This window comes from Zootoca vivipara, chromosome 12 (assembly GCF_965207765.1).
Source record: "Zootoca vivipara chromosome 12, rZooViv2.hap1.1, whole genome shotgun sequence".
NCBI classification, from domain to species: Eukaryota; Metazoa; Chordata; class Lepidosauria; order Squamata; family Lacertidae; genus Zootoca; species Zootoca vivipara.
In genome coordinates, this window is record NC_142595.1 from 12,153,005 (window position 1) to 12,176,046 (window position 23,042).

The 23,042-nt window shown below is 47.7% G+C and overlaps 1 protein-coding gene across 4 annotated transcripts in view; it reads right to left on the reverse strand.

The window, feature by feature from the left end:
- Positions 1 to 710: 710 nt before the first annotated feature.
- ARHGAP27 (Rho GTPase activating protein 27) overlaps positions 711 to 23,042 on the reverse strand; it is a 56,967-nt gene continuing 34,635 nt past the window's right edge. For all 4 annotated transcript variants that reach the window (XM_035134996.3, XM_088656123.1, XM_088656122.1 and 1 more), the window contains 13 exons: positions 20,087 to 20,281; positions 18,241 to 18,345; positions 17,523 to 17,590; positions 16,473 to 16,560; positions 14,973 to 15,077; positions 13,497 to 13,595; positions 10,424 to 10,529; positions 8,436 to 8,561; positions 7,890 to 7,988; positions 6,644 to 6,721; positions 4,829 to 4,963; positions 1,987 to 2,092; positions 711 to 1,073 (listed from right to left, as the gene is read on the reverse strand). In XM_035134996.3, the coding sequence (XP_034990887.3) occupies positions 896 to 1,073; positions 1,987 to 2,092; positions 4,829 to 4,963; positions 6,644 to 6,721; positions 7,890 to 7,988; positions 8,436 to 8,561; positions 10,424 to 10,529; positions 13,497 to 13,595; positions 14,973 to 15,077; positions 16,473 to 16,560; positions 17,523 to 17,590; positions 18,241 to 18,345; positions 20,087 to 20,281 (1,488 nt within the window). In that variant the 3' untranslated portion in view covers positions 711 to 895. The remainder of the gene's footprint in view (positions 1,074 to 1,986; positions 2,093 to 4,828; positions 4,964 to 6,643; positions 6,722 to 7,889; positions 7,989 to 8,435; positions 8,562 to 10,423; positions 10,530 to 13,496; positions 13,596 to 14,972; positions 15,078 to 16,472; positions 16,561 to 17,522; positions 17,591 to 18,240; positions 18,346 to 20,086; positions 20,282 to 23,042) is intronic.

A 23,042-nucleotide genomic window follows, 5' to 3' on the forward strand; every position in this document is an offset into this window, starting at 1 on the left:
ATGACAAACTTAGTTGGTCTCTAAGGTGCTACTGGAAGGAATTTTTTTTATTTTGTTTCAACTAGGGCCAACCAACAAAGCTACCTACCTATAAGGAGTGCAATCAACTCTTCCTTTTCTATCTTGGGGAGGAAAACTGAACACAAACCTGCAAATCACAGGAGCGTTAAGTTACCCCCAAGCTTAGCTAAAATTACAGACATGCACCGGAATGAGCAGGTGATGCACTGCTGTTAACCCTACAAAGCTGAACCCGCCATTATTCCCATAAACGCTTGTGACCTGCGTTATGGGATGGCATCTTGCAATTTTCTGTGTTGGGCATGAGCAGAGACAGGTGGTGTGTGCCGCACGGCCTAGAGTTTGGGTGACTAATGCTCTTGGAACGGATTTCTGTCCCTATTCAAACCCACCATCCGGATGTGCTTTTTTTTAAAACAAAAGCAAGTTCGCTCAAAAGAGCTGAAGATTCACAGGACAATTGTAGCAAGACAATCCCTATAATCCCTTAGCAAGAAGCCAGGATGCTTGGAAACATTATGGTGTGCACTTGGCCACAGAAGCCTCCCTCCCATTCCCTCCAAAATTTTGCCCACACTACATCCTTCAGCTAAAGATATTTTGGATGGGAATTGAAGATCACTTAGCTCCTTTCGCGTCTAGCAGGGTTTCACATCCAGGACCCACAACATTCAAGAGAGGCAACCATGGACATTCTGAATCCTACATTGACAGTTTTATTGCTAGCCACTTCTCTCCCTCCCTCCCATATCTTCACTGTCTCTAGTCTTGGCACTGCCCAGCAACACCGTCGTCCCCACAGCGATGGGACCTGCCCCTTTGCGTCGCAGCTGCTCCTTCATTCAACCAGGCTCCCGCGCTCCGCTGGGGAGGCCTAGCTCTCTGGGAATATGTAGCTGTATTGGCTAAGGATTTGCTCCACAATCTGGTTCTGGAAAACCATGTACATAGTCATGTTCCCTTCTTCGGCCTCCGGCTTCAGCAACGTGGGCCCAAAGACTATCGCGACGCTCTGCACAGACATGCGGTTCTCCTCCCGGAACTCTATAACCCTGCGGGGAAGAGAGGAAGATTCCGTGAAAGGGGAAGAGAGACACTGTGATGCTGCAGCGAGAGATGTATCTTATCTGGGCATCCTCGCTTGGTGGTGGCATCTTACTGTAGTTCACCTTCATCCGCGCTGCACATGTAAAGCAGCATCACGGCGCTTTAAAAAGTCATGGATCTGCCCAAAGAATCCTGGGAACTGTATTTTGTTACAGGTTCTGACAGTCATTAGGAGACCCTTGGTTCCTCCAGGGGCGATTGAGCAAATAACCCCTCTTTCTTGTGAACTTTGGGAATTGTAGCTCTATGAGGAGAATTGGAGGTGTGTGTCTGCCTAACAACTCTCAGCACCCTGAACAAACAACAGTTCCCAGGATTATTTGGGGGTTTAAAGTGGTATAAGGGAGCTTTAAATGTCTAGTGCGGATGTGGCCCGAGTGTCTTCTAACACGGGTTAAAAGACACTTGCTACCATGTGCAAATCCCTCTTCCACACACCATGTGATATCGTCAAATACTAACGCTTTCCAATAGCGAAAAAACCGAGCGAATCACCCACAGAATGTTGACCATCAATTCAAAGCAGTGCAGCTAGAAGGAAATTCCTCTATAAACCACCCAGGGGAAACTTTTGAAAGGTGGCGTAAAAAATGCAATAAATAAGTTTGGGTTGGCTGGGGGTGTGGACAGGGTGAGAGTCCTGTTTACAGACAGGAGCCTAGGGACAGGAGAGCTAACACGCTGGCGACAGGTGTGGAGAGGAGATGCAAAAGGCTGGGCGACAGCAAGACAAAGGTTGAACAATGGCTTGTGGAGTGGGAGGATAACCTCAACAGAGGGACTGGAGGGGGTGGGCCGCAGAGTTCGCACTCAACACCCTTACGCCAGCCCGGAGCATCGGGAGATGCAGCTGCTCACCTGCAGAGATGCTGGAAAAGTACCCTCATGGTATTGTGGTTAGCAGGAGGTAGAGAATTCACCAGCTCCCGTAAGCGGTAGCTGCGCTTCGAGGGTTCTGTAATTTCTGCAATGCCAAACAGAGGAAGAGTTCTTACTCAGTGCATCCCCACCCCCTATAGAGATACGAATAAATGTAGAAGCCTGCACTGCTGCTATAGTCCTCCCCATACCTGCCAAGTCCTGGGCGGAAAGATCCAGAATCGGCAGCCCACAACACCGGAAGTTGCGTAGACGCAACTTCCGGTGGCGCTTTGCCCTTCTATGGGCACCAGAAAATGGCGGCGCCAGCGCCGGAAGTCACTTCTACGCATGACCGGAAACACGTAAAAGCGACTTCCGCCGTCGCCATTTTCTGATGCCCATAGAAGGGCAAAGTGCCACCGGAAGTTGCGTCTACGCGTTTCCAGACACACGTAGAAGTGACTTCCGGCGCCGCCATTTTCTGGTGCCCATAGAAGTGCAAAGCGGCACCAGAAAAATGGCCGCCGGCAGAAGCAGATTTAAGGGAGAATATCGGGATAAAAACCTAAACGGGAGACCGCCGGGAAACGGTAGGAAAAAAGGGGGTTTCCCGGCGAAAACAGGATACTTGGCAGCTATGGCAGTCCTCCCTCCAACTTCTCTGCCACCCAATACTTGGGGCCGTGTAGCATAGAAAATGGAGACGGCATCCTGTGGAATTTATATCGTAGATCATATATTCTATGACCCAGGTGGAAGGAGTCTGATATGGTGAATTATTAATTCAAAATCCTCCTCCTCAACCACACACATCTGATCATTAATCTATGATTTCTTTCAATAAATCCCTTGGGATGCTACAGGGAGAGCCAGTGTGGTGTAGTGGTTAAGAGCAGTAGACTCGTAATCTGGGGAGCCGGGTTCGTGTCTCAGCTCCTCCACATGCAGCTGCTGGGCGACCTTGGGCTAGTCACACTTCTCTGAAGTCTCTCAGCCTCACTCACCTCACAGAGTGTTTGTTGTGGGGGAGGAAGGGAAAGGAGAATGTTAGCCGCTTTGAGACTCCTTCGGGTAGTGATAAAGCGGGATATCTAATCCAAACTCTTCTTCTTCTACAGGGCTGCTGCAAAGGGGCATGGGAAAGGTAACTGTAACCTTTTGGAGACATTGGAAGTGTGCGTCTCAGGGCGCAATCTTGATATTGCAACTTGCTGCTGGGAGTGAGCAAAAATCAGCAGTGCGTCTACTAGTTCCTCTCCTTTTGCTGCAGTGCCTAGTATGGGAAATGCCTAACATGCCATGCCATCGTGCCAAGCATTTCTTCACCACCCTGCAGCAGTCAAAATACGGAGCAGGGCAAGTCTGTCCATACGATACCATATCAGACATCTCCCTCACTAGATGTTGGGAAGAGAGGTGAGGAATGATGACAACAAGGCACACATGGCTGCTGTTCTTCAGCAGCCAGCATTTATCACACCTACCTGTGTGTCAGATGGACCAGCTCCCCTGATTTCTACAAAAGTCATTTTATCTGCTGCTTGGACTACTGCAATGCGCTCTACGTGGGGCTACCTTTGAAGGTGACCCGGAAACTACAACTAATCCAGAATGCGGCAGCTAGACTGGTGACTGGGAGCGGCCGCCGAGACCATATAACACCGGTCCTGAAAGACCTACATTGGCTCCCAGTACGTTTCCAGGCACAATTCAAAGTGTTGGTGCTGACCTTGAAAGCCCTAAACGGCATTGACCCAGTATATCCGAAAGAACGACTCCACCCTCATTATTCAGCCTGGACACTGAGGTCCAGCTCCGAGGGCCTTCTGGCGGTTCCCTCGCTGCGAGAAGTGAGGTTACAGGGAACCAGGCAGAGGGCCTTCTCAGTAGTGACGCCCGTCCTGTGGAATACCCTCCCATCAGATGTTGAGGAAATAAACAACTATCTGACTTTTAGAAGACATCTGAAGGCAGCCCTGTTTAGGGAAGTTTTTCATGTTTGATGTTTTATTGTATTTTTAATATTCTGTTGGGAGTCGCCCAAAGTTGTAGTAGTACCGGCCAGATGGGCAGGGTATAAGTAATAAAATTATTATTATTATTATTATTATTATTATTATTATTATTATTGGCTCAGGAGGATGTTATGTTTTGGGGGCAGGAATTGAGACAGAGAAGGCTAGCTGATGGTGATCAGATCCCAAACATAGCTTTCTGAGGTCCAAGCTACATGATGTATTACTATGTTCTTTAATACTGGGGCGATTTTTTAAAATCATCAATTTCTGGAGTGTGTGTGTGTGGAATCCAGAAACTCTATCATGGAGGGTAGGCTTTAACCCTTTATTGCCTGTTGTGATCCCAAATCCAAGCCAGCTCTCCCAATTAAAAATTGCAATGAAAAATGTACTCTCATATAAAAACTTGTTTCCCCCATGCAATTGCTGTCACGGCCTCCCCAAACTGGACTGGGACCATAGCGGGGGTGGGGGGGTGGGGTTAAGGTGCCTACTCTGCACACTAGGGTCCTGATCTGGATCTGGCCCTCCTGCACTGACAAATTTGTACAAAACCAAACCTGCGCTTAAGGCACAGATTCTTAGCCAAGGTATGGTCTTGTTTAGCTCCGAATGTGACTCCCCCTGCCGCTCGAAGGCCTCAAGAGAAGCAGGCCTCTAAAAAAAAAGCAGCAGAGCATAATCTGAGTTCTCTTCCTGCTCTTGTCTTTTCAAAAGCACTGACTCAACAGAGAACCGCTCCCACACATGCACATTTAAGTAATATTGCAAGGACCAAAAGATGCTCTGATGCTCCCCCTCCCCAAAGCAACGTCTCTTACTGATGGCTGCAATGAATCTGTCAAAATGACTGAAGGGAAACAGCGGCTCTGGCAACTCGCGGAAGAAGAGCTTGAGGGCCCCGGTGATGACGTGGACATCGTCCCAACGGCCGTCGTCGAGATCCAAGCGCTCATCTGCAAAAGCGATGGCAGGGAAACAGGTTAAGCAATATCCTAGGGCTGCTGAATAAGGAGCCAATATTACTCTTGTCCAGAATGTTTGGGCCTGACCATAGAAGAAGAGGAGGAGGAGTTTGGATTTGATATCCCGCTTTATCACTACCCGAAGGAGTCTCAAAGCGGCTAACAATCTCCTTTCCCTTCCTCCCCCACAACAAACACTCTGTGAGGTGAGTGGGGCTGAGAGACTTCAGAGAAGTGTGACTAGCCCAAGGTCACCCAGCAGCTGTATGTGGAGGAGTGGAGACGCGAACCCAGTTCCCCAGATTACGAGTCTACCGCTCTTAACCACTACACCACACTGTTTACCACTCTTAACCACTACACCACACAGCAAGTGCCACTCCTGCACCCATCTAAAATATGAGAATGGATGAGGATCCCCTTCAGACACAACACAGAGCGGCTGTGGAAGGTGTCCAGCTTCAGTTCCACCACTTGGGCAACTCTGATTGGCTGTGAACATGGGAGAGCAGCAGGTCTAGAAACAACTCTATGAATCTATCATAGAATTGTAGAGCTTTTGACAACTAAGATATAAATATTTTAGGAACCACCTTATTTCAGGTATTGTAAATTGTTTTAAGCTGTTTTAAACCCTGAGGCCTTAGGGTAAAAGCAACAAGTTGCTCTTTCATTTTTTACTATCACAGTACAATTGTGCGTAGGGATCTTGTTTTTATTATGAATTTTGTGCTTTTATCTTGTATCTTTATGCTGTGAACTGCCCTGATTTGCATGTAGAGCAGTAAAAGGTAAAGGTAAAGGGACCCCTGACCGTTAAGTCCAGTCACGGACGACTCTGGGGTTGTGGCGCTCATCTCGCTTTACTGGCCAAGGGAGCCGACGTTTGTCCGCAGACAGCTTCCGGGTCATGTGGCCAGCATGACTAAGCCGCTTCTAGCAAAACCAGAGCAGCGCACGGAAACACCGTTTACCTTCCCGCCGGAGCGGTCCCTATTTATCTACTTGCACTGACGTGCTTTCGAACTGCTAGGTAGGCAGGAGCTGGGACCGAATAACGGGAGCTCACCCCGTCATGGGGATTTGAACCGCTGACCTTCTGATTGGCAAGCCCAAGAGGCTTAGTGGTTTAGAATAACAATACTAATAATCCACATAAATACAGGTGAAACTCGGAAAATTAGAATATTGTCGAAAAGTGCACTTATTTCAGTAATGCAACTTAAAAGGTGAAACCAATATATGAGATAGATGCATGACATGCAAAGCAAGATATGTCAAGCCTTTATTTGTTGTAATTATAATTATTTGTCGTTAGGCGGGTCAATTATAAATGGAATGTAATTAATGAAACGTAATAGCGATGTTTATTTTTGTATTATTGTAAGTATTTGTTTTATTACTGTGGAATTTCCAAAAGAAAGCATTTGTAAGAATGAAAAGAAAAAATTAAAAAATTAAAAGTTGCATTACTGAAATAAATGCACTTTTTGACAATATTCTAATTTTCCGAGTTTCACCTGTAATACCCTTTCTAGAACTCTCTCTCTCTCTCTCTCCAAAAACACACACACAATGCTAGAGGTTGAACTTGGCACCTTCTGCACACAAGGGGAACATTGTACTGCTAAGCTTTGTCCCCTGCCAAGCTGAATCTATGGAGTCCCTTACCGTGGTCCACCTTGTAGCGCAGTTTCTGTATCGTCGCCAGATTCCCACTTATCCGGTAGAGTCCATCGATATCCAAACCTGCGGGAGGAGAAATTACAGCTCTTATACTAAAGGCCCATGAGAGCAAAAGTACTGCCACGAACAATATGACTCAAACTAAGTCTGAGCCTGAAAACGGTATCATGCAAATTATGGGTATTTGCATGCATCTCCCTTCCTTTGCACAACATATTTTCCTTCAGTGGGAAGTGAGAGGAAGAAGAAGAAGAAGAAGAAGAAGAAGAAGAAGAAGAAGAAGAAGAAGAAGAAGAAGAAGGAGGAGGAGGAGGAGGAGGAGGAGGAGGAGGAGGAGGAGGAGGAGGAGGAGGAGGAGGAGGAGGAGGAGGAGTAGTTTGGATTTGATATCATGCTTTATCACCACCCAAAGGAGTCTCAAAGCGGCTAACATTCTCCTTTCCCTTCCTCCCCCACAACAAACACTCTGTGAGGTGGGTGGGGCTGGGAGACTTCAGAGAAGTGTGACTAGCCCAAGGTCACCCAGCAGCTGCATGTGGAGGAGCGGAGACCCGGTTCCCCAGATTAAGGTCTCCCGCTCTTAACCACTACACCACACTGGCTCTCAAGGAGCTAAGCACCTCTGGAAATCCTGCTGCTCAGCTCCTTTCCGAGATGTCACCGGGCCCACATGTTTTGGCATTTTTCTTGACTGCTACAAGGATTAGGTTAGTCATGGTTTCTGCCCTTTTTGGATTGGCAGGGTGAATGGAAGGGAGCCCAAACAGTAGGTGGAGCTGCAGGCAATGAGATGCAGAGTTCCCTGCTGAGTTCCTCAAGGGCAACACTGAGACTAAGGTGGAGGAAGCCAATAAATAAGCAATGTTACCATCAGTCCAGGGGGGTAAGCAAGGAGGGCAGGCAGGTGGGGGGTGGCCGAGGGCAGACTGAGATTGGTGGGCGTTATGCCCATGTGCCTCAACAGAGCAGCCTCCACTGGATTGGGTTGAAGAAGAAGAAGAGGAAGAGGAAGAGGAAGAGGAAGAGGAAGAGGAAAAGGAAGAGGAAGAAGAAGAAGAAGAAGAATCGTCTCTCAAGACTTCCCATGACTCAGCAAAACCAGTTAATATGAATGGCACAAAACAGAAGAAGTTTTGCAAATTTTGCTGAAGTTGCACAATGTGTCCAAGCCACAGAACTGGGGATAATGGGCACATAATTTTAATTTATTTGGGGGCATACAAATGTGTACCTCTCTTCTCCACAGTGCAGATGCACTGCCTCACAAACTGAGGCACGGTACTCTTCTCACGGTCGCACAAAACTTGCAGAGGGCATCCAAACACCTGATCTGGATTAAAGAAGCAAACAACCCCACACGAAATCAGGTTAGAAACACGATCCAAAAATATCCTTTCTATTTATATCTCATTGCCATCCTTGAAATGTGTGGCAAAAGTAAGACAGCTATCAACAAATCAGTCTTCTTTAGCTTACATGCAGGCTGGGGACACACGATACATTAATGGCACATGGTTTCCCCCAAAGAACGCTGGGAAGTGTAGTTTCTTAAGGCTGCTGGAAGCTGTAGCTCTGTGAAGGGCAAACTACGGTTCCCAGGATTCTCTGAGGGAAGCAATGCGTTTCAAATGTGTTCTAAATGTATGGTGTGTACACTGTTGCAATTGAACAGCTGCAATACAAAGGCTGAAACCTCTGTAAATTGGCCTTGGCTGATCTGCATAGTCGCAAAGCCTTTTTTTTTTTAAATGGACTCTTAGATCTTCCAGGACTATACCTTTGATGTAGCCTCGTTCCCGCAGGGACTGAAGGGTTGGCCGCCTCTGCAGAAACCTCAGGAGTTTGTTGCGAACTTTGCTGGAATCGCTGTCCGAGTTGAGAGAGGTGGATGAATGCCAGGAGGCTGCCGGGGGAGAATTTGGCATTTTAGCACAGGAGGAGATTTTCTGCTGAAGGCTGAGCTTGCCCACATGCTTCAGAGAAGAGCTACAAGAGGAAATGCAAGCTTCTCTTCCAAGATAGTTTCAAAGGCCTCTTCACACATGCAGAGCTGTAGCTAGGTGGTTCTTGTGCCCCTGGCAGAACCGTCCAAATTTCGCGCCCCCTAGCCATGGACAAATCAGCTCTTCTTTCCGCCTCTCCTCCAACCCCCCCTCCACCCATTCAATTCACCCTCTATTAAAAACCTTTACTTATGAGGAATAATCAATATTTTTATTTATGGACATATTTTAAAGCTGATTTTGTGCGTACCCCTCACCTGCGCTGCTGGCAGGGCCGTCTTAAGGGTATCCAGTGCTGTGGTGCAAAATCCCTCCGGCACCCCCCCCCACTTGCTAGGAGCCGGTGGAACGGCGGCGAGCAAGCCTGCCATTGCGAGGGGGCTTGGCAGGAACAGCGCACCGTAAGGAGCCCTTTTGGGCGCTGCTCCTGCCACGTCCCCTTGCCTGGGCGGGCTTGCTAGGCGCCATTGGAACGGCGGCTAGCAAGCCTGCTGTTGCAAGGGAATGTGGCGGGAACAGCGCACCAAAAGGAGCCCTTTTGGACGCTGCTCCCGCCGCGTCCCCTTGCAAGCCTGCTGTTGCGAGGGGGCATGGCGGGAACAGCGCACGGCAGAGGATACAGTCGAACGCCCCCTGCAAGTGCGACGGAGGAGGGGCAGCGGCAGAGCTAGGCTGCTTCAGCAGCAGTGCCTCGCTTGCCGCGTCAAACATGAGCAGTGCACGGGGCTGCTGGGCGCCCCAGCCCAGCGCCCCTGATGGGGAGGCGCCGTGGCGCACCGCGCCACTAAGCCAAATGGAAAGGACGGCCCTGGCTGCTGGCAGGGCTCCACCTCACCACCCCCTACCTACGGCCCTGCATACATGACCCTCAAAATGCTATTTGCCTTGTCCAGAATCTTTGGGGGTGTGTGCGTGATCTCTGTTAGCTAGAAAGAATATCCAGACTGTGCTCAGGTGAGGAGCAAGCAAAGGGAAAGTGTGACGACAGAGACCCCACGCTGAAAGGTCACTCCCAAAAGGCACAAGACAAACTTCCAAGTAACAGACGTGCAAAAATAAGCTCCTGCACCACTGGGGGATGGATGTATGTTTTTACTTGTCACAAGGATAAAAAGGAGGGGAGGGGGGAATAATGTATAATGCCTTGAGCTGCTTTTTTTGGGGGGGAAGTGTGATATCAATGTAAACAAACAAACACCGTATTTTTCCGTGTATTGGATGAGGTTTTTTTCACTCAAAAATCACGTCAAAAACCTGGGGTTGTCCAAAACATGGAGGGGGAGGGGAGAAGTGCCATGCCGCCAGCCATTCGGTTGGCGGGAACGTGTCTTCCCCAGATGCCGCAGCGAGCGGGTAGCGATCTGGTGTGTGTGTGTTTCCTGGATCCCTGGATCGCTTCCCATGCATGGCGACATCGGGGGAGGTTGCGCTCCTGCAAACCGGATGGCTGGAGGGAGCACAAATTCACCCGATGCCGCTGTGTGCGGGAAAAGATCTGGGGAGTGTTTCCTGCCCGCAGCTATGTGGGGAGAGAGGCTCAACAACTTTGGGCCATCTCCCCTCATTTTCTTAAAATTTAGTCCCCCAAAATGGGGAGGGGGGTTCCTTATACAAGGGAGCGTCTTATAGACAGAAAAGTATGGTAATAATAGTACTAATAGACAAATATAAACCGTTTGAACTATTTGTCAAGGAAAATTTCATTCAAAAAATGCATTTCTGTGTTTGAAACTAAACATTTGCACTGAGTATTAACACTGACCTGGGCTTTTCTTCTCGCCCTCTTTCTCTCTGTTGCTTCCTAGCTGTTCCTTCGATCTCAAATCTGATGAATTCTCCTCATTGTCTTCCGGAGGGAAATCTGTAGGCTGAAGAGAACACAACATTTTACGGCGTGTTTACAGCTGCTTGAATCCCCGTTTCATTTGCCATCGTCCACACCGCTCTCAGCGCTTGATCCCTGTAAAATATGGGGGTTGCCTGATATGGGGCTCATCCAGTAAACTGGAGGGAAATTGGGCTCCAAAACACTCCGATCAGGGTCACAGACAATTGGTTCAGTGTTTTGGGGGGCAGGTGGATCCATCGCCACTTTCTGCAACTCTCCGTTCCACAGCCACTACTTCCTGAACACCTTCATTTCTTCTCCAGCAATGCTCCTGACTATTTCCTGCACATTCCTAAACTATACAGTTCCTCCTTTGATCCCCCACATTTGCACAAAACCAGAAAACTGCAGAGGCAGCCAGTTCCACCCAACATTGGGGGGCCCCCATCAACACATGCCCACCACTGCTGTGAGGCACACTGCCATTGCAAGGCCCGACAAAGCATACCACCACAAGATCTGGCCCCTCAATATATTTTTTTTGGGGGGGTGCTCAGTCTTGTCCAAACAGACTTTTTTTTTGGGGGGGGAGCTAAAGACACTGCCATCCTATAGAGTCTACGCAAGCAAGCTACGTTAAATACTGTAATCAATGTGGTTTGCTTGTGCAGTTTTCTCATTTTGTGCAAATCTGAGGGAACAAAATGAGGGAGATGTACCAGAAATTGCCCAGCTATCTGTGCAGAGCCTCTGCTGGTACTTAAGCAGTATAATATGCCTGTTTTCTTTGTCCATGGAGTCCATTGAGAGCTGGACCATAAAGAAGGCTGATCGCCGAATAATTGATGCTTTTGAATCATGGTGCTGGAGGAGACTCTTGAGAGTCCCATGGACTGCAAGAAGATCAAACCTATCAATTCTGAAGGAAATCAGCCCTGAGTGCTCAGTGGAAGGACAGATCCTGAAGCTGAGGCTCCAATACTACAGCCACCTCATGAGAAGAGAAGACTCCCTGGAAAAGACCCTGATGTTGGGAAAGATTGAGGGCACTAGGAGAAGGGGACGACAGAGGACGAGATGGTTGGACAGTGTTTTCGAAGCTATGAACATGAGTTTGACCAAACTGCGGGAGGCAGTGGAAGACAGGAGTGCCTGGCGTGCTCTGGTCCATGGGGTCACGAAGAGTCGGACACGACTAAACGACTAAACAACAACAAAGCAGTATAATAGAACACTTCCTGGCATGAACGGAAAAGACCAAAGTTTCTCCTCATATACAAATTCAAATAGGTGGACATGTGAGCTACTCTGGTCTAATTCAAATGGGGGGGGAAGTGGACAAACAGCTTGACAATGCCCAAATGTGGACAATTCCTAAGCGTAACTGGGTGTGTGCAGGTCTTCTCAAGGATGCCATTTTCCTCCCATTCCTGTGGCTAGAAGAATAAAATATCTCCCATGAATTGGCTGCCAGTTGATGGAAGCTTCCTGACTGAATTCTTGTGAAAACGAAACAATGAAGAAATGGTAAAGATCTTCAAATAGCACAGATACGCAAACTAGGAAGGCTGAGGGATTTCATTAGGTCCACATTCCTAAGTGAACCAATCTATTTGCTCTTCCTGGATAAACACGTAGTTAGCAAAATCGTTATTATATTGACACACGTTTTATTTTTAAAATGTGTACCCAACATGCAAATTTTAGTAGGTTGCTTTAAAAAAAATAAAATTGCAGGATGATGCAGAAACAGGAAGGAAATGACTTATGAATAAACAAACCAGAAGCAGACTGAGCTGTCCTTCCCCAACCCACAAACTAGTTCTTAAAAAAATTACACAGTGTTTTTAATAACACGTAGAAGCCGATCAAGACAACGGGCCGCAATAAACTTTTCCCTGGCTTGCATAGTTCATGTTACAATTGGTCCTTAACATTCTGGCGTCCAGAAACCCCAAAATGGCAAAAAATAAAACAGAATAGTAAACTAATTATTTAATGGCCTTTAATTAGCAACATGGGGTGGAAATTTTCTACAATGGAATTTTTTCAGTGTACGTCCTCTCTCTTTTAAATGTAGTTTTACTGAAGACTATTCAATGAAATTTTCCAGTGTTGCATTTGTTTCCATTTTCTAAATATGTGTTTCACAAAATTAGTAATACAGCACATGGATACAATATCAATGAAACTAGGCAATTTCAAAGTTGTAAATCAAGCCTTTTAAAAAAAATGTAAGAGAATTGTGTGCAACTGAGGTGTCATGTCTTAACTATTCACAAAAATAAGAATAATTTCCAAGTAAAGCTTTGAAGTTGCTTGAACAGAACATTCAAACACCAGATTAATGCTGCAATATTGGGCTATTGGAATAACTTCTGAGGTTTTCATACAGCATGAAAAACTAACATGGCCATTTTAAAAAAACTAAATAGAAAAGTCAAATAAACATACTAAATCAGATCCAAATGGCATGGGGGGGGGGAACCATGAAATTTCCTGGTTTGATTGTTTCCAGGGGGGAAACTGCAACACAGCCTTTCATGGTACACACAAACAGATGCCTGACACATTCAGACCAATCTTGTTTACACTTGATGCACAAAACTTGAGGGGGCGGGGCGGTTTTCAACATTTGTTTCCCCCCTGATGAACATAAGGTCTACCTTTCCCCCCAGGGTCTATGCTTCCCTCTTCCTGGAAGTCCTTGCTACCTCCTTAAGACGTTATGTCTGCCATACAAACATCTGACAGGAAGCCAACTGAGGTTTCTCATGTTCAGGGCTGGCCCAAGACATTTTGCCACCTGAGGCAGACCACAAAATGGCACCCTACTCCTTGACAGGAGAGAAGGGGTGAAGGAAGGAAAAAGAGGGGTGGGAAGAAAGATTGAGATCGGGATCTGCTGTCCCTGTGGATTCTTCCGCCTGAGGCAGTCGCCTCATCTTGCCTCATGGGTGGGCCGGCCCTGCCTGTGATAAAAACATGGGACAAGCCCCACTCTCACCAGTTTACTGATGCTGTCAGCAATTGCCTTCTGCCACGTGCTGATGATGCACTCTGAATCGTGCCGGATCAGGTACTCGGATCCTTCCCGTGTCTTCAGCTGGAACAGAGGAACCATCCGACTGTGACATCCAGACAGAAGATGCTCACCACAACCCCAAGAGCTCTGCAAAACGCCCCCCCAGATTCAGTACAATTCTCACGGGTTTCTCGTTGAGGACATTCCTGTACTTCAAAATTTCTAAAAGGTGAACGGTGCCAGACCTCAGAGCCAAGCTTGCCCTCTAGCCAGCAACTCTGCCATAAAAAGGTAAAGGGACCCCTGACCGTTAGGTCCAGTCATGACCGACTCTGGGGTTGCGCGCTCATCTCGCATTATTGGCCGAGGGAGCCGGCGTATAGCTTCCAGGTCATGTGGCCAGCATGACAAACCAGAGCAGCACATGGAAACGCCGTTTACCTTCCCGCTATAGCGGTTCCTATTTATCTACTTGCATTTTGATGCGCTTTCAAACTGCTAGGTTGGCAGGAGCTGGGACCGAGCAACGGGAGCTCACCCCGTCACAGGGATTCGAACCGCCGACCTTCTGATCAGCAAGCCCTAGGCTCAGTGGTTTAGCCCACAGCGCCACCTGGGTCCCTCTGGCCTGCCCTCTAGCCAGCAACTCTGCCATATAATGCACAAATTGGAGAAGGGTGGGGTTAAGGGACTATTAAAACCCTTTAGACAAACGCCGGCTCCCTCGGCCTGTAAAGTGCGATGAGCGCCGCAACCCCCGAGTCGTCTGTGACTGGACTTAACTGTCAGGGGTCCTTTACCTTTACCTTTTTAAATTGTGTGAGATTTACTCTCTGCACCTAGGATTTGCTGCTAGTTTCCTTCATGCTCCAACGGGGGTCACTGGAAACGCACAGGACACAACTTACAGAGCTATGACTGCAGTGTCGGGCTCATTGTATCCTGGCAGCTCCAGAGAGAGGCTTTTACAGGTAAAAAGACTTGGCTAGGTTTCCCCACCACTTGAAACTAGGTTGCCGTGTACAAATATGGACTCCCGATACTAATCTTTGCCTTTTGTAACTGACGCAGCGCAAGACACATTGCACGGCAACCATAACTTTCATTTTAAAGAAGTGGCCCGTATTTAGGAAATGAAAGGATTCGCTTTTAATAAGTCTAGTCTTCATAGAGGAAGATGCTTGGAAGATGGAGTGTTGTGGTTTTGTGGCCAAAACTCTACCATCAGCATTAGACTGCCTTAAGAGTCTGCCCGTTTTAAAAAATGCGTGTTCCCTTTTTTCCCAGTGAAGATAAGTTTGCTGAATTGATATTTGCAGGAATAGCCACATTCAGGCATGTGTAACAGACAGATTGCCTGGTGAGCAGCACAGGCCTGTGTTGCTTCCTCCTCCATGCATATTGCCATCCTCTGTTGCTATGGAAACAGAAGCAGAGATGGGGACCAGCATCCTTTACCTCCAAGACGTTCTTTTTGCTCGACTTGTCTTTTGCAGCCCAAGAAAGTGTTGCTCCACTAAGGTCCACAGTGTGCTCAGGGCTACTCAACACGGAGGGATGTTTCTGAGGGTGAAGGTAGGAAACAGAAGCAGCATGGAAGTCCACATTTTATGACTGCTCGTAACTACAGAGAAAACAAAAATCCCACCCACTTACCCATCAAATTATACCCTGCAGAGAAATTATGGGGCTTTCCAGACACCCTTTTTATTGTGCATTAATGATGGTTTGTGCTCATAATGTTACTGGGGTAGTCACACAGCTTAATTCCCAACCAGTGCATATTGTGTAACTTCCTTCTGAAATCCCGCAACTTCCACAAAGATTGGGCAGTAGGAGGTGTCCTGCTTTTGTTGTGCTATAGTCCCTTTGGACAACAATAACATCCAAGCCTTGACTTGGATAAGCATCACAGAATAAACTAGGACAGCCTGGAGGGGTTCTAAAAGATCACTGGCTCCCAGTACGTTTCCGAGCACAATTCAAAGTGTGTGTGTTGACCTTTAAAGCTCTAAGCATCTTTGGCCCTGTATACCCCATTGTTAAGCCGGACTCTGGGCTCCAGCTCCAAGAACCTTCTGGCAGCTCCTACACTGGAGATGTGAAGCTACAGAGAACCAGGCAGAGGGTCTTCTCGGTAGTGGCACCCACACCCTGTGGAACGCCCTCCCGTCATATGTCAAGGAAATAAACAAATATCTAACTTTTAGAAGACATCAGAAGATACCTGTATAGGGAAGTTTTTAATGCTTGATGTTTTATTATGTTTTGGTATAAGCTAGAAGCTGCCCAGAGTGGCTCAGGCAACCCAGTCAGATGGGAGGGGTACAAATGATAAGACAGCAGGCAGGTGGGGGAAGGCTGAGGTTTGGTGGAGCAGCCAGGGCCGTCTTAAGCGCCCCTGGCGCCGTGGTGCGCCGGATCTCTCCGGCGTCCTCCCGCCCCGTTTCCCAGTGCGGTGGGCGGGTGGGCACAGCGCGCAGCGCGGCTGCCACAGGCGCTGCCGCATGGCGGGCAAGCGGGCAGGCACAGCACGATCTCTCCAGCGCCCTCCCGCCCCGTTTCCCAGCGCGGTGGGCGGGTGGGCGCAGCGCACAGCGCGGCTGCCACAGGCGCTACTGCGTGGTGGGCAGACGAGCAGGCACAGCGCGATCTCTCCGGCGCCCTCCCGCCCCATTTCCCAGTGTGGCGGGCGGGCGTGTAGGCACAGCGCGATCTCTCCGGCGCCCTCCCGCCCCGTTTCCCAGCGCAGTGGGCGGGTGCGCGCAGTGCGGCTGCCACAGGCGCAGCTGCGCGGCGGACCGGCCAGCCAGCGGGCGGGCGCAGCTCGCGGTGCCCTCCTGGCGGGCCGGCGCCGTGGTGCCCTGCCCCACCCAGCCTGGCCGTAGGGCCGGCCCTGGGAGCAGCCTCCACTGTCCGCCTTTCAACTAGGGCAGCAAGCCAGGGCTGAGGACTCACCACACTGCTAGACGTGGAGTGTTTTGAGTCCTTGAAAAATGTCAAGACACCGCCTTCCAGGACTGTCCATGAAGAACTCCAATTCTTCCTAAGAGGGGAGAAAGGGAAGGAAGAGAAGGAAACCTCATTCACAGAGCAGTGCTAACTGAGCAGCATGAAACGGAGGGGAGGAACTCTGCCTGCTCCAAGGGAAAAGGTTCCCCTGCCCTCAGTTATCCTGATTCCCTTCCACCCGCCTCTTGCTCTGCATTTCTCAGCCACCAACTTTGGCGTTAGGGAGAGTTCACACATGCAATTATTACAACATCAAGGTCTCATGCCATGCACCTCTCCTCAAGTTCAGGGCCTCTGATGAAGAGTCAGCAAGGCAGAAGAGCACTACCTCGGTGGGGCTTCTCAACTGAGGGAAGTCAGGCCATGGTATTTGGTCGAAGGAAGAGGTGGAGACAGAACCAGGAAGCCAAGCTGAGGTCAGTTCCAAGGAAGCAGTCCAAGCAGGGCAGAAAGGAGGAGACAGAAGGGCTGGGGAGGAGGAAGAGACAGAGGAGGACTAGCAAAGTCCAAGGAGAGATGTGGGAAGAAGACAAGATGGTGAGCTTGAGCTGCACACACAGGAAATGCTTTGCTGCACAGACAAAAGTCCTCTCCACCCTAGGGCCTTTTGGAACTGCCCTTCTGCAATCAGCTGGAAACAGAATTAGAGCACTGCTGTTTTGTGTAGCGCTGTTTATCCCACAACAATCCTGCAATGAAATCCCAACTCTGTTTACACAAAAGAAGTCATTCCCTGGCATGAAAGAAACTAGGCTGCCTCTGATTCAAGATGGGGCCTACAAGCCTCCATTGTTAAAAACACACACACACTTGCATTAAAATCTTTTTTTTCAAAACCACACACCCCTCCTCAATTAAGGAGGGGCATCTTTGCTTTAAAAGAGGAGGTTTTCAAATGGCTTGGATCCAGGATACCTGCGGGATTGATTGACCCTGTATCATCCTGCCCCAAACCCCAAGATCAGAAGGAGATGCACACAAACAAATCATTCTTACCTCTGACGTTTCCCTTTATCAGCAGTCTTTGTCCGAAAGAGCATCCCAGCCTTTTCAAGTGTTTTTAACTGAGTGGAGGGGAGGAAAAGGCTGTAGTTAAAATCTGTCCTTAACATTATTCACCCACACTTTCCCATTCCTAATAACAAGCCTCTTGCCGAGGAAAATCTGTGTACACACCATACATTTGAAGCACGCCCCGCAAGAATCCTGGGACCTATAGTTTATCTGTCACAGATCTACAACTCCCAGCACTTTTAAGAAACTAAGTTAAGTTTCCAGGATTTATTTCCAGGGAAGTCATGTGCTTTCAACAGCCTCTAATTGGCCTCTCCTGTTACTTATGTGAATGACTGACACCAATCAGTGCATATCCTGTCACTTCCTGCTAAAATCTTGATACCACAAATACTTTGTCCCCAAAGCTCTGCTTTCATCACCCCCCAGTTACCAATCAAGAGAAAACAGAAGAGAAATGGAAGAAGTGGGATTTGTGGCCACAAGAGTTATCAGCTGACTCTTTATGAAGCGGAAGGAAATTGGGTCCTCAGCTCACCACCCTATAGCATCTTATTTATTTCTCCCCACCCTCCCATCTTTTCCACAGATTAACCTTGTAGCTCAAAATGCAGCAAAGATCAGGAAGCCTGCATATACTGTATCCCTTCCTCAATGGATATTCTTCCACCGGTCCAAGACAATTCAGGGTTTTCCTTACCTGTCCCTCCTTTGGCCCAGAGAAGGTTGACCAGTTTCCAAAAGGGCTGCTGTCCAGGCTGGAGCCACTGCTGGTACTGTGGTGATGGTGGCCGGATGGAGTGACCTGGGAGGTATCCTTTTATTAGCAGGAGCAGCACAGAACAAGGGCATGTCGCAAACTGCTGAGCAGCCCACAGCGCCCGTGAAGCCCTGCCCAAATATTCCTGCGTTTGTGTTGATATTACCACAGAAGAAAAGCCTTGCCATCAACTAGTCCATGATACCATTTAATAAGGGCTATCAGACAGAGAGGAAAAACTGGATTTTGACTTAAAAAACAAAAACAAAAACCTTTCCTCAAAGCTTAATACCCCAAATCAGAAGAAGAATCTTCACCTTGAATTTCTGCCCCCAAAGCAGCTTTTAAAACAGGCACAGGATCTTGCCAGCTTTAAAAAAGGTGGCATTTGTTATTTTTACAGGGTGGATGGTTTCACTGACCACTTACGACAATGTTTTGTATAACATGATCACTTGCTATAACGTTCAGTGATGTTTCCTCAATGGGCATCAAAGGCCTAAAGCGGGTTTTTTTTTCAGTGACCCATGACAACTAATGGCTATAACAACAGGCCAGCCAAGAGGACACACTTTCTAGTTAAAATGGGGATCAGACTCCAGCCTTCTTCAGTTTGTAGCAGAGGGGGCAGAAGCACAGAAGATTTGGGGGTGTTACAAGGCAGCTGGCAAGTAGGAAACAGGTCTGAGTTTTACAGCTGGGTGGCCAAAGCAGCCTTTGCGGGGAATAAGATTATACTTATTTCCATCTGGGAATGCCTGCCTCCTCCTCTGTGCTTAGTGACTCTGCACACACTCTTTTCCCTCAAAGAATTCTGGGTACTGTAGTTCTCCCTCCTGGAGTGACAACTCCCAACAACCCTGAACGAATGACAGCATGGCAAACCATGGCAAATAATAATACAGTAATAATAATTTATTATTTATACCCCGCCCATCTGGCTGGGTTTCCCCAGCCACTCTGGGCGGCTTCCAACAGAAAAATAAAATAAAATAATCGCTTAAACATTAAAAGCCTCCCTAAACAGGGCTGCCTTCAGATGTCTTCTAAAAATCTGGTAGCTGTTTTTCTCTTTGACATCTGATGGGAGGGCGTTCCACAGGGCGGGCACCACTACCGAGAAGGCCCTCTGCCTGGTTCCCTGCAACTTGGCTTCTCGCAATGAGGGAACTACCAGAAGGCCCTCAGCACTGGACCTCAGTGTCCGGGCAGAACAATGGGGGTGGAGACACTCCTTCAGGTATACCAGGCCGAGGCCATTTAGGGCTTTAAAGGTCAGCACCAACACTTTGAATTGTGCTCAGAAACGTACTGGGAGCCAATGTAGGTCTTTCAAGACCGGTGTTATGTGGTCTCGGCGGCCGCTCTCAGTCACCAATCTAGCTGCCGCATTCTGGATTAGTTTTAGTTTCCGGGTCACCTTCAAAGGTAGCCCCACGTAGAGCGCATTGCAGTAGTCCAAGCGGGAGATAACTAGAGCATGCACCACTCTGGCGAGACAGTCTGCAGGCAGGTAGGGTCTCAGCCTGCGTACCAGATGGAGCTGATAGACAGCTGCCCTGGACACAGAATTGACCTGTGCCTCCGTGGACAGCTGTGAGTCCAGAATGACTCCCAGGCTGCGCACCTGGTCCTTCAGGGGCACAATTACCCCACTCAGGACCAGAGAGTCCTCCACACCTGCCCGCCTCCTGTCCCCCACAAACAGTACTTCTGTCTTGTCAGGATTCAACCTCAATCTGTTAGCCGCCATCCACAGGCCACAGGCTTTCCAATCTCTCCTTACCGGGTTGGAGGCATACTGGTCACCATCAAACACCAGTCCTTCCTGGTTGCCATAGGACGGCCAGCCTTGGTACGCAGAGGGAACGCAGAGTCCGTCCAGCGGCTGGTAGGAGCCAACCGGAGAATAATCTTCTTCAGGGTAGGGCTCAAGTTCATCGGGAGAAAAGTTGGGGTAGTCAGTTTCTGGAGTTGGCGGCTGAAGGAGGTTTCAGACAAGAGGTCAGCACACAGCATATTGTCGCACAATAATTCAGAGGTTCTTAAATCTCCTTGGAGACTCTTCCCCCAGAAGATAGCGAGGGAGCAAACCAAAAAGGCAGCAGGCATTTCTGACTGTGCTTTCAAAGGCTTATAAAATACAGAGGCCTTCTCCTGATCGATAGGGTGGGCACCTGCTAATCTATAGCAGGAGCAGGGAACCTTTGGCCCATGGGTCCCAATTTGACCCTGCCAACCTGTGGGGCAGGTGGGGACCTGTGGCTGCCAGCGTGCAATCAGGAGCTTTAAAGAGCACTCCTGATTCTGCACTGGCAAGGGAGGGTTTGCTACCTGTCCCCCACTCATATGCTGAGAGGTTGCTAGGTTCAGTTTTGCTGCCCAGTGTCTCACTGGGAACCTCGGAGGCAGCTGACCCTCGCAAGAGATTGGAACCTGAAGTTAGAGCCAATAAGGAAGCTGGCCCTGGAGGAAGAACCATGAGGGGGGAGACTTCACCAGACGAGGCCTCCTTCTACCCGCCTTGCCCCACCCTCCAGTCTCTACTTCTCAATTTGTATTGTATTATTTTATGCACTGTGGCTTGCGTCTGTTTTATTGATTGCAGTTTAGAAATTATTTATTGTAATTGTTAAGATTAGACTTCTGTTTAATTTTCATATGCTGATATTATTATTCTATACCAGGGGTAGGGATGCGGCCCAATCCCCTTCTCATTCCGGCCCACGGGCGGTCTGGGAATCAGCGTGTTTTTACATGAGTAGAATGTGTGCTTTTATTTAAAATGCACCTCTGGGTTATTTGTGGGGCCTGCCTGGTGTTTATACATGAGTAGAATGTGTGCTTTTATTTAAAATGCATCTCTGGGTTATTTGTGGGGCATAGGAATTCGTTCCTGTTTTTTTCCTCAAAATATAGTCCGTCCCACCACATGGTCTGAGGGACGGTGGACCGGCCCACGGCTGAAAAAAGTTGCTGACCCCTGTTCTATACTATTCTAATGATTGTTGAATGTTACTTTATTCGATGTAGGTTGTTCACTTTAAAGCCATGTTTTATATTATCACATTTTTGTATTGCATCAGATTGTTATAAGGTGTGCATTCTTTGTTTTTTTTCAGCTTGTAAACCGCCTTGAGTATTGTAAGATAGAAAGGCAGTATACAAATTAAAAGTGATGAGGAGGTGATGAACAAGCAAAACTTCGAGTCCTCCCTGGATTTTCTTTTCTTACCGTGACTTGCGGCGCTACCAAGGAAAAATGGGTCACCTGACAATGTGACCTCAGGGGACTGCATCTACCTCTCAAAATGCCCTGCTTAAGGTAGAGGCGCCCAGGCTCTAGCCCAGGCATCCCCAAACTTCGGCCCTCCAGGTGTTTTGGACTACAATTCCCATCTTCCCTGACCACTGGTCCTGTTAGCTAGGGATCATGGGAGTTGTAGGCCAAAACATCTGGAGGGCCGCAGTTTGGGGATGCCTGCTCTAGCCCAATACAGCTCCCTGCCCGCTAGGGCTGGGCGACACCTGGTTTACAACCTCGTGATATACCGCCAAGCTAAACATTGTGATATGCCGACATATCACAATGTCTGAAATAAGGATAGAACTAGGTAGAGGAATGGGCTGGCTTTTCCCACATCGTGATTTTTGCCGGTGATTCTTGTGAATCGCTGCCCCCTGCATGAGGCCGCGGAGAGATGAACCGGCCGAGGTAACAGGGGCTGCAGGAATCAAGAGAAGCATTGGCTGGCTTCATGGTTTCCCCCACACAGCGATTTTCGCATAACACACACACACACACATGATTCGCAATATGCTGCCAGGTCAAAAATTGTGAAACCAGTATTGTGATGTGGACTTGAAACTGGTTTTAGATGATATATCGCCCAACCCTGCCACCACCTGACCTATACAAATTAGATCCTATGTACTCACAGATCAAAGTACACGATCTGGACCAAAATACAAGACAAACCATGACCTACTTCCTGGAACAGGAAGGACCCAACTGGCAGCTTAAAGGCAGGGTGGATAAAAACCAATGATTTTTTAAAAAAAAAAAAACAAAAAAAAACCATTTTAAAATTTAAATCAATTTTTTTTAATTTAAATTGGATTTTTAAAATAAAATGCCTTTGGAGGGAAAATCTTTCTAAGGATAGTTTTCTGTTTAAGTTACACTATAGTCCAAAGGCTATTCATCAGGAAATAATGATTTGTTTTAAGTTTTACATGTGTGCTAAGTTTTTGTTTTTTAAAAAATGTTTAACCACATCAGTTAACAAACATGGATACATCTGCTATAATGTTATTGTTTTAGTTCAATAAACTGTTTAAATTGTTATTAAGGAAATGATTATGTTTCTCCTTCCAATAAAGTATAGCAGAAAAGTCCAAATATAAACAGTTAACTTATTAAACCTCACAATAATTTCATAATTATCTATGCATTTTCTAATAGTATAACCAAATCAGTAATTTTTGATGTAACTCTAAAAACTACTCTGAAAATTTACTATTCCAAAAACGAAACCTTCATCTGGTTGTAAATATTAAGATTATACCAGCAAGAATGAGTCTTTATGTAGAAAAATGATTTAAATCAAGTCTGACTGACTAGTGATTCAAATCGTGATTTAAATCGATTTGATTTAAATCAAATCTCCCCTGCTTATAAGCTCAATCCACACACAGCCTCAACATCAAGGATAAATTATTCGGACCCTGGTGACCCTCTT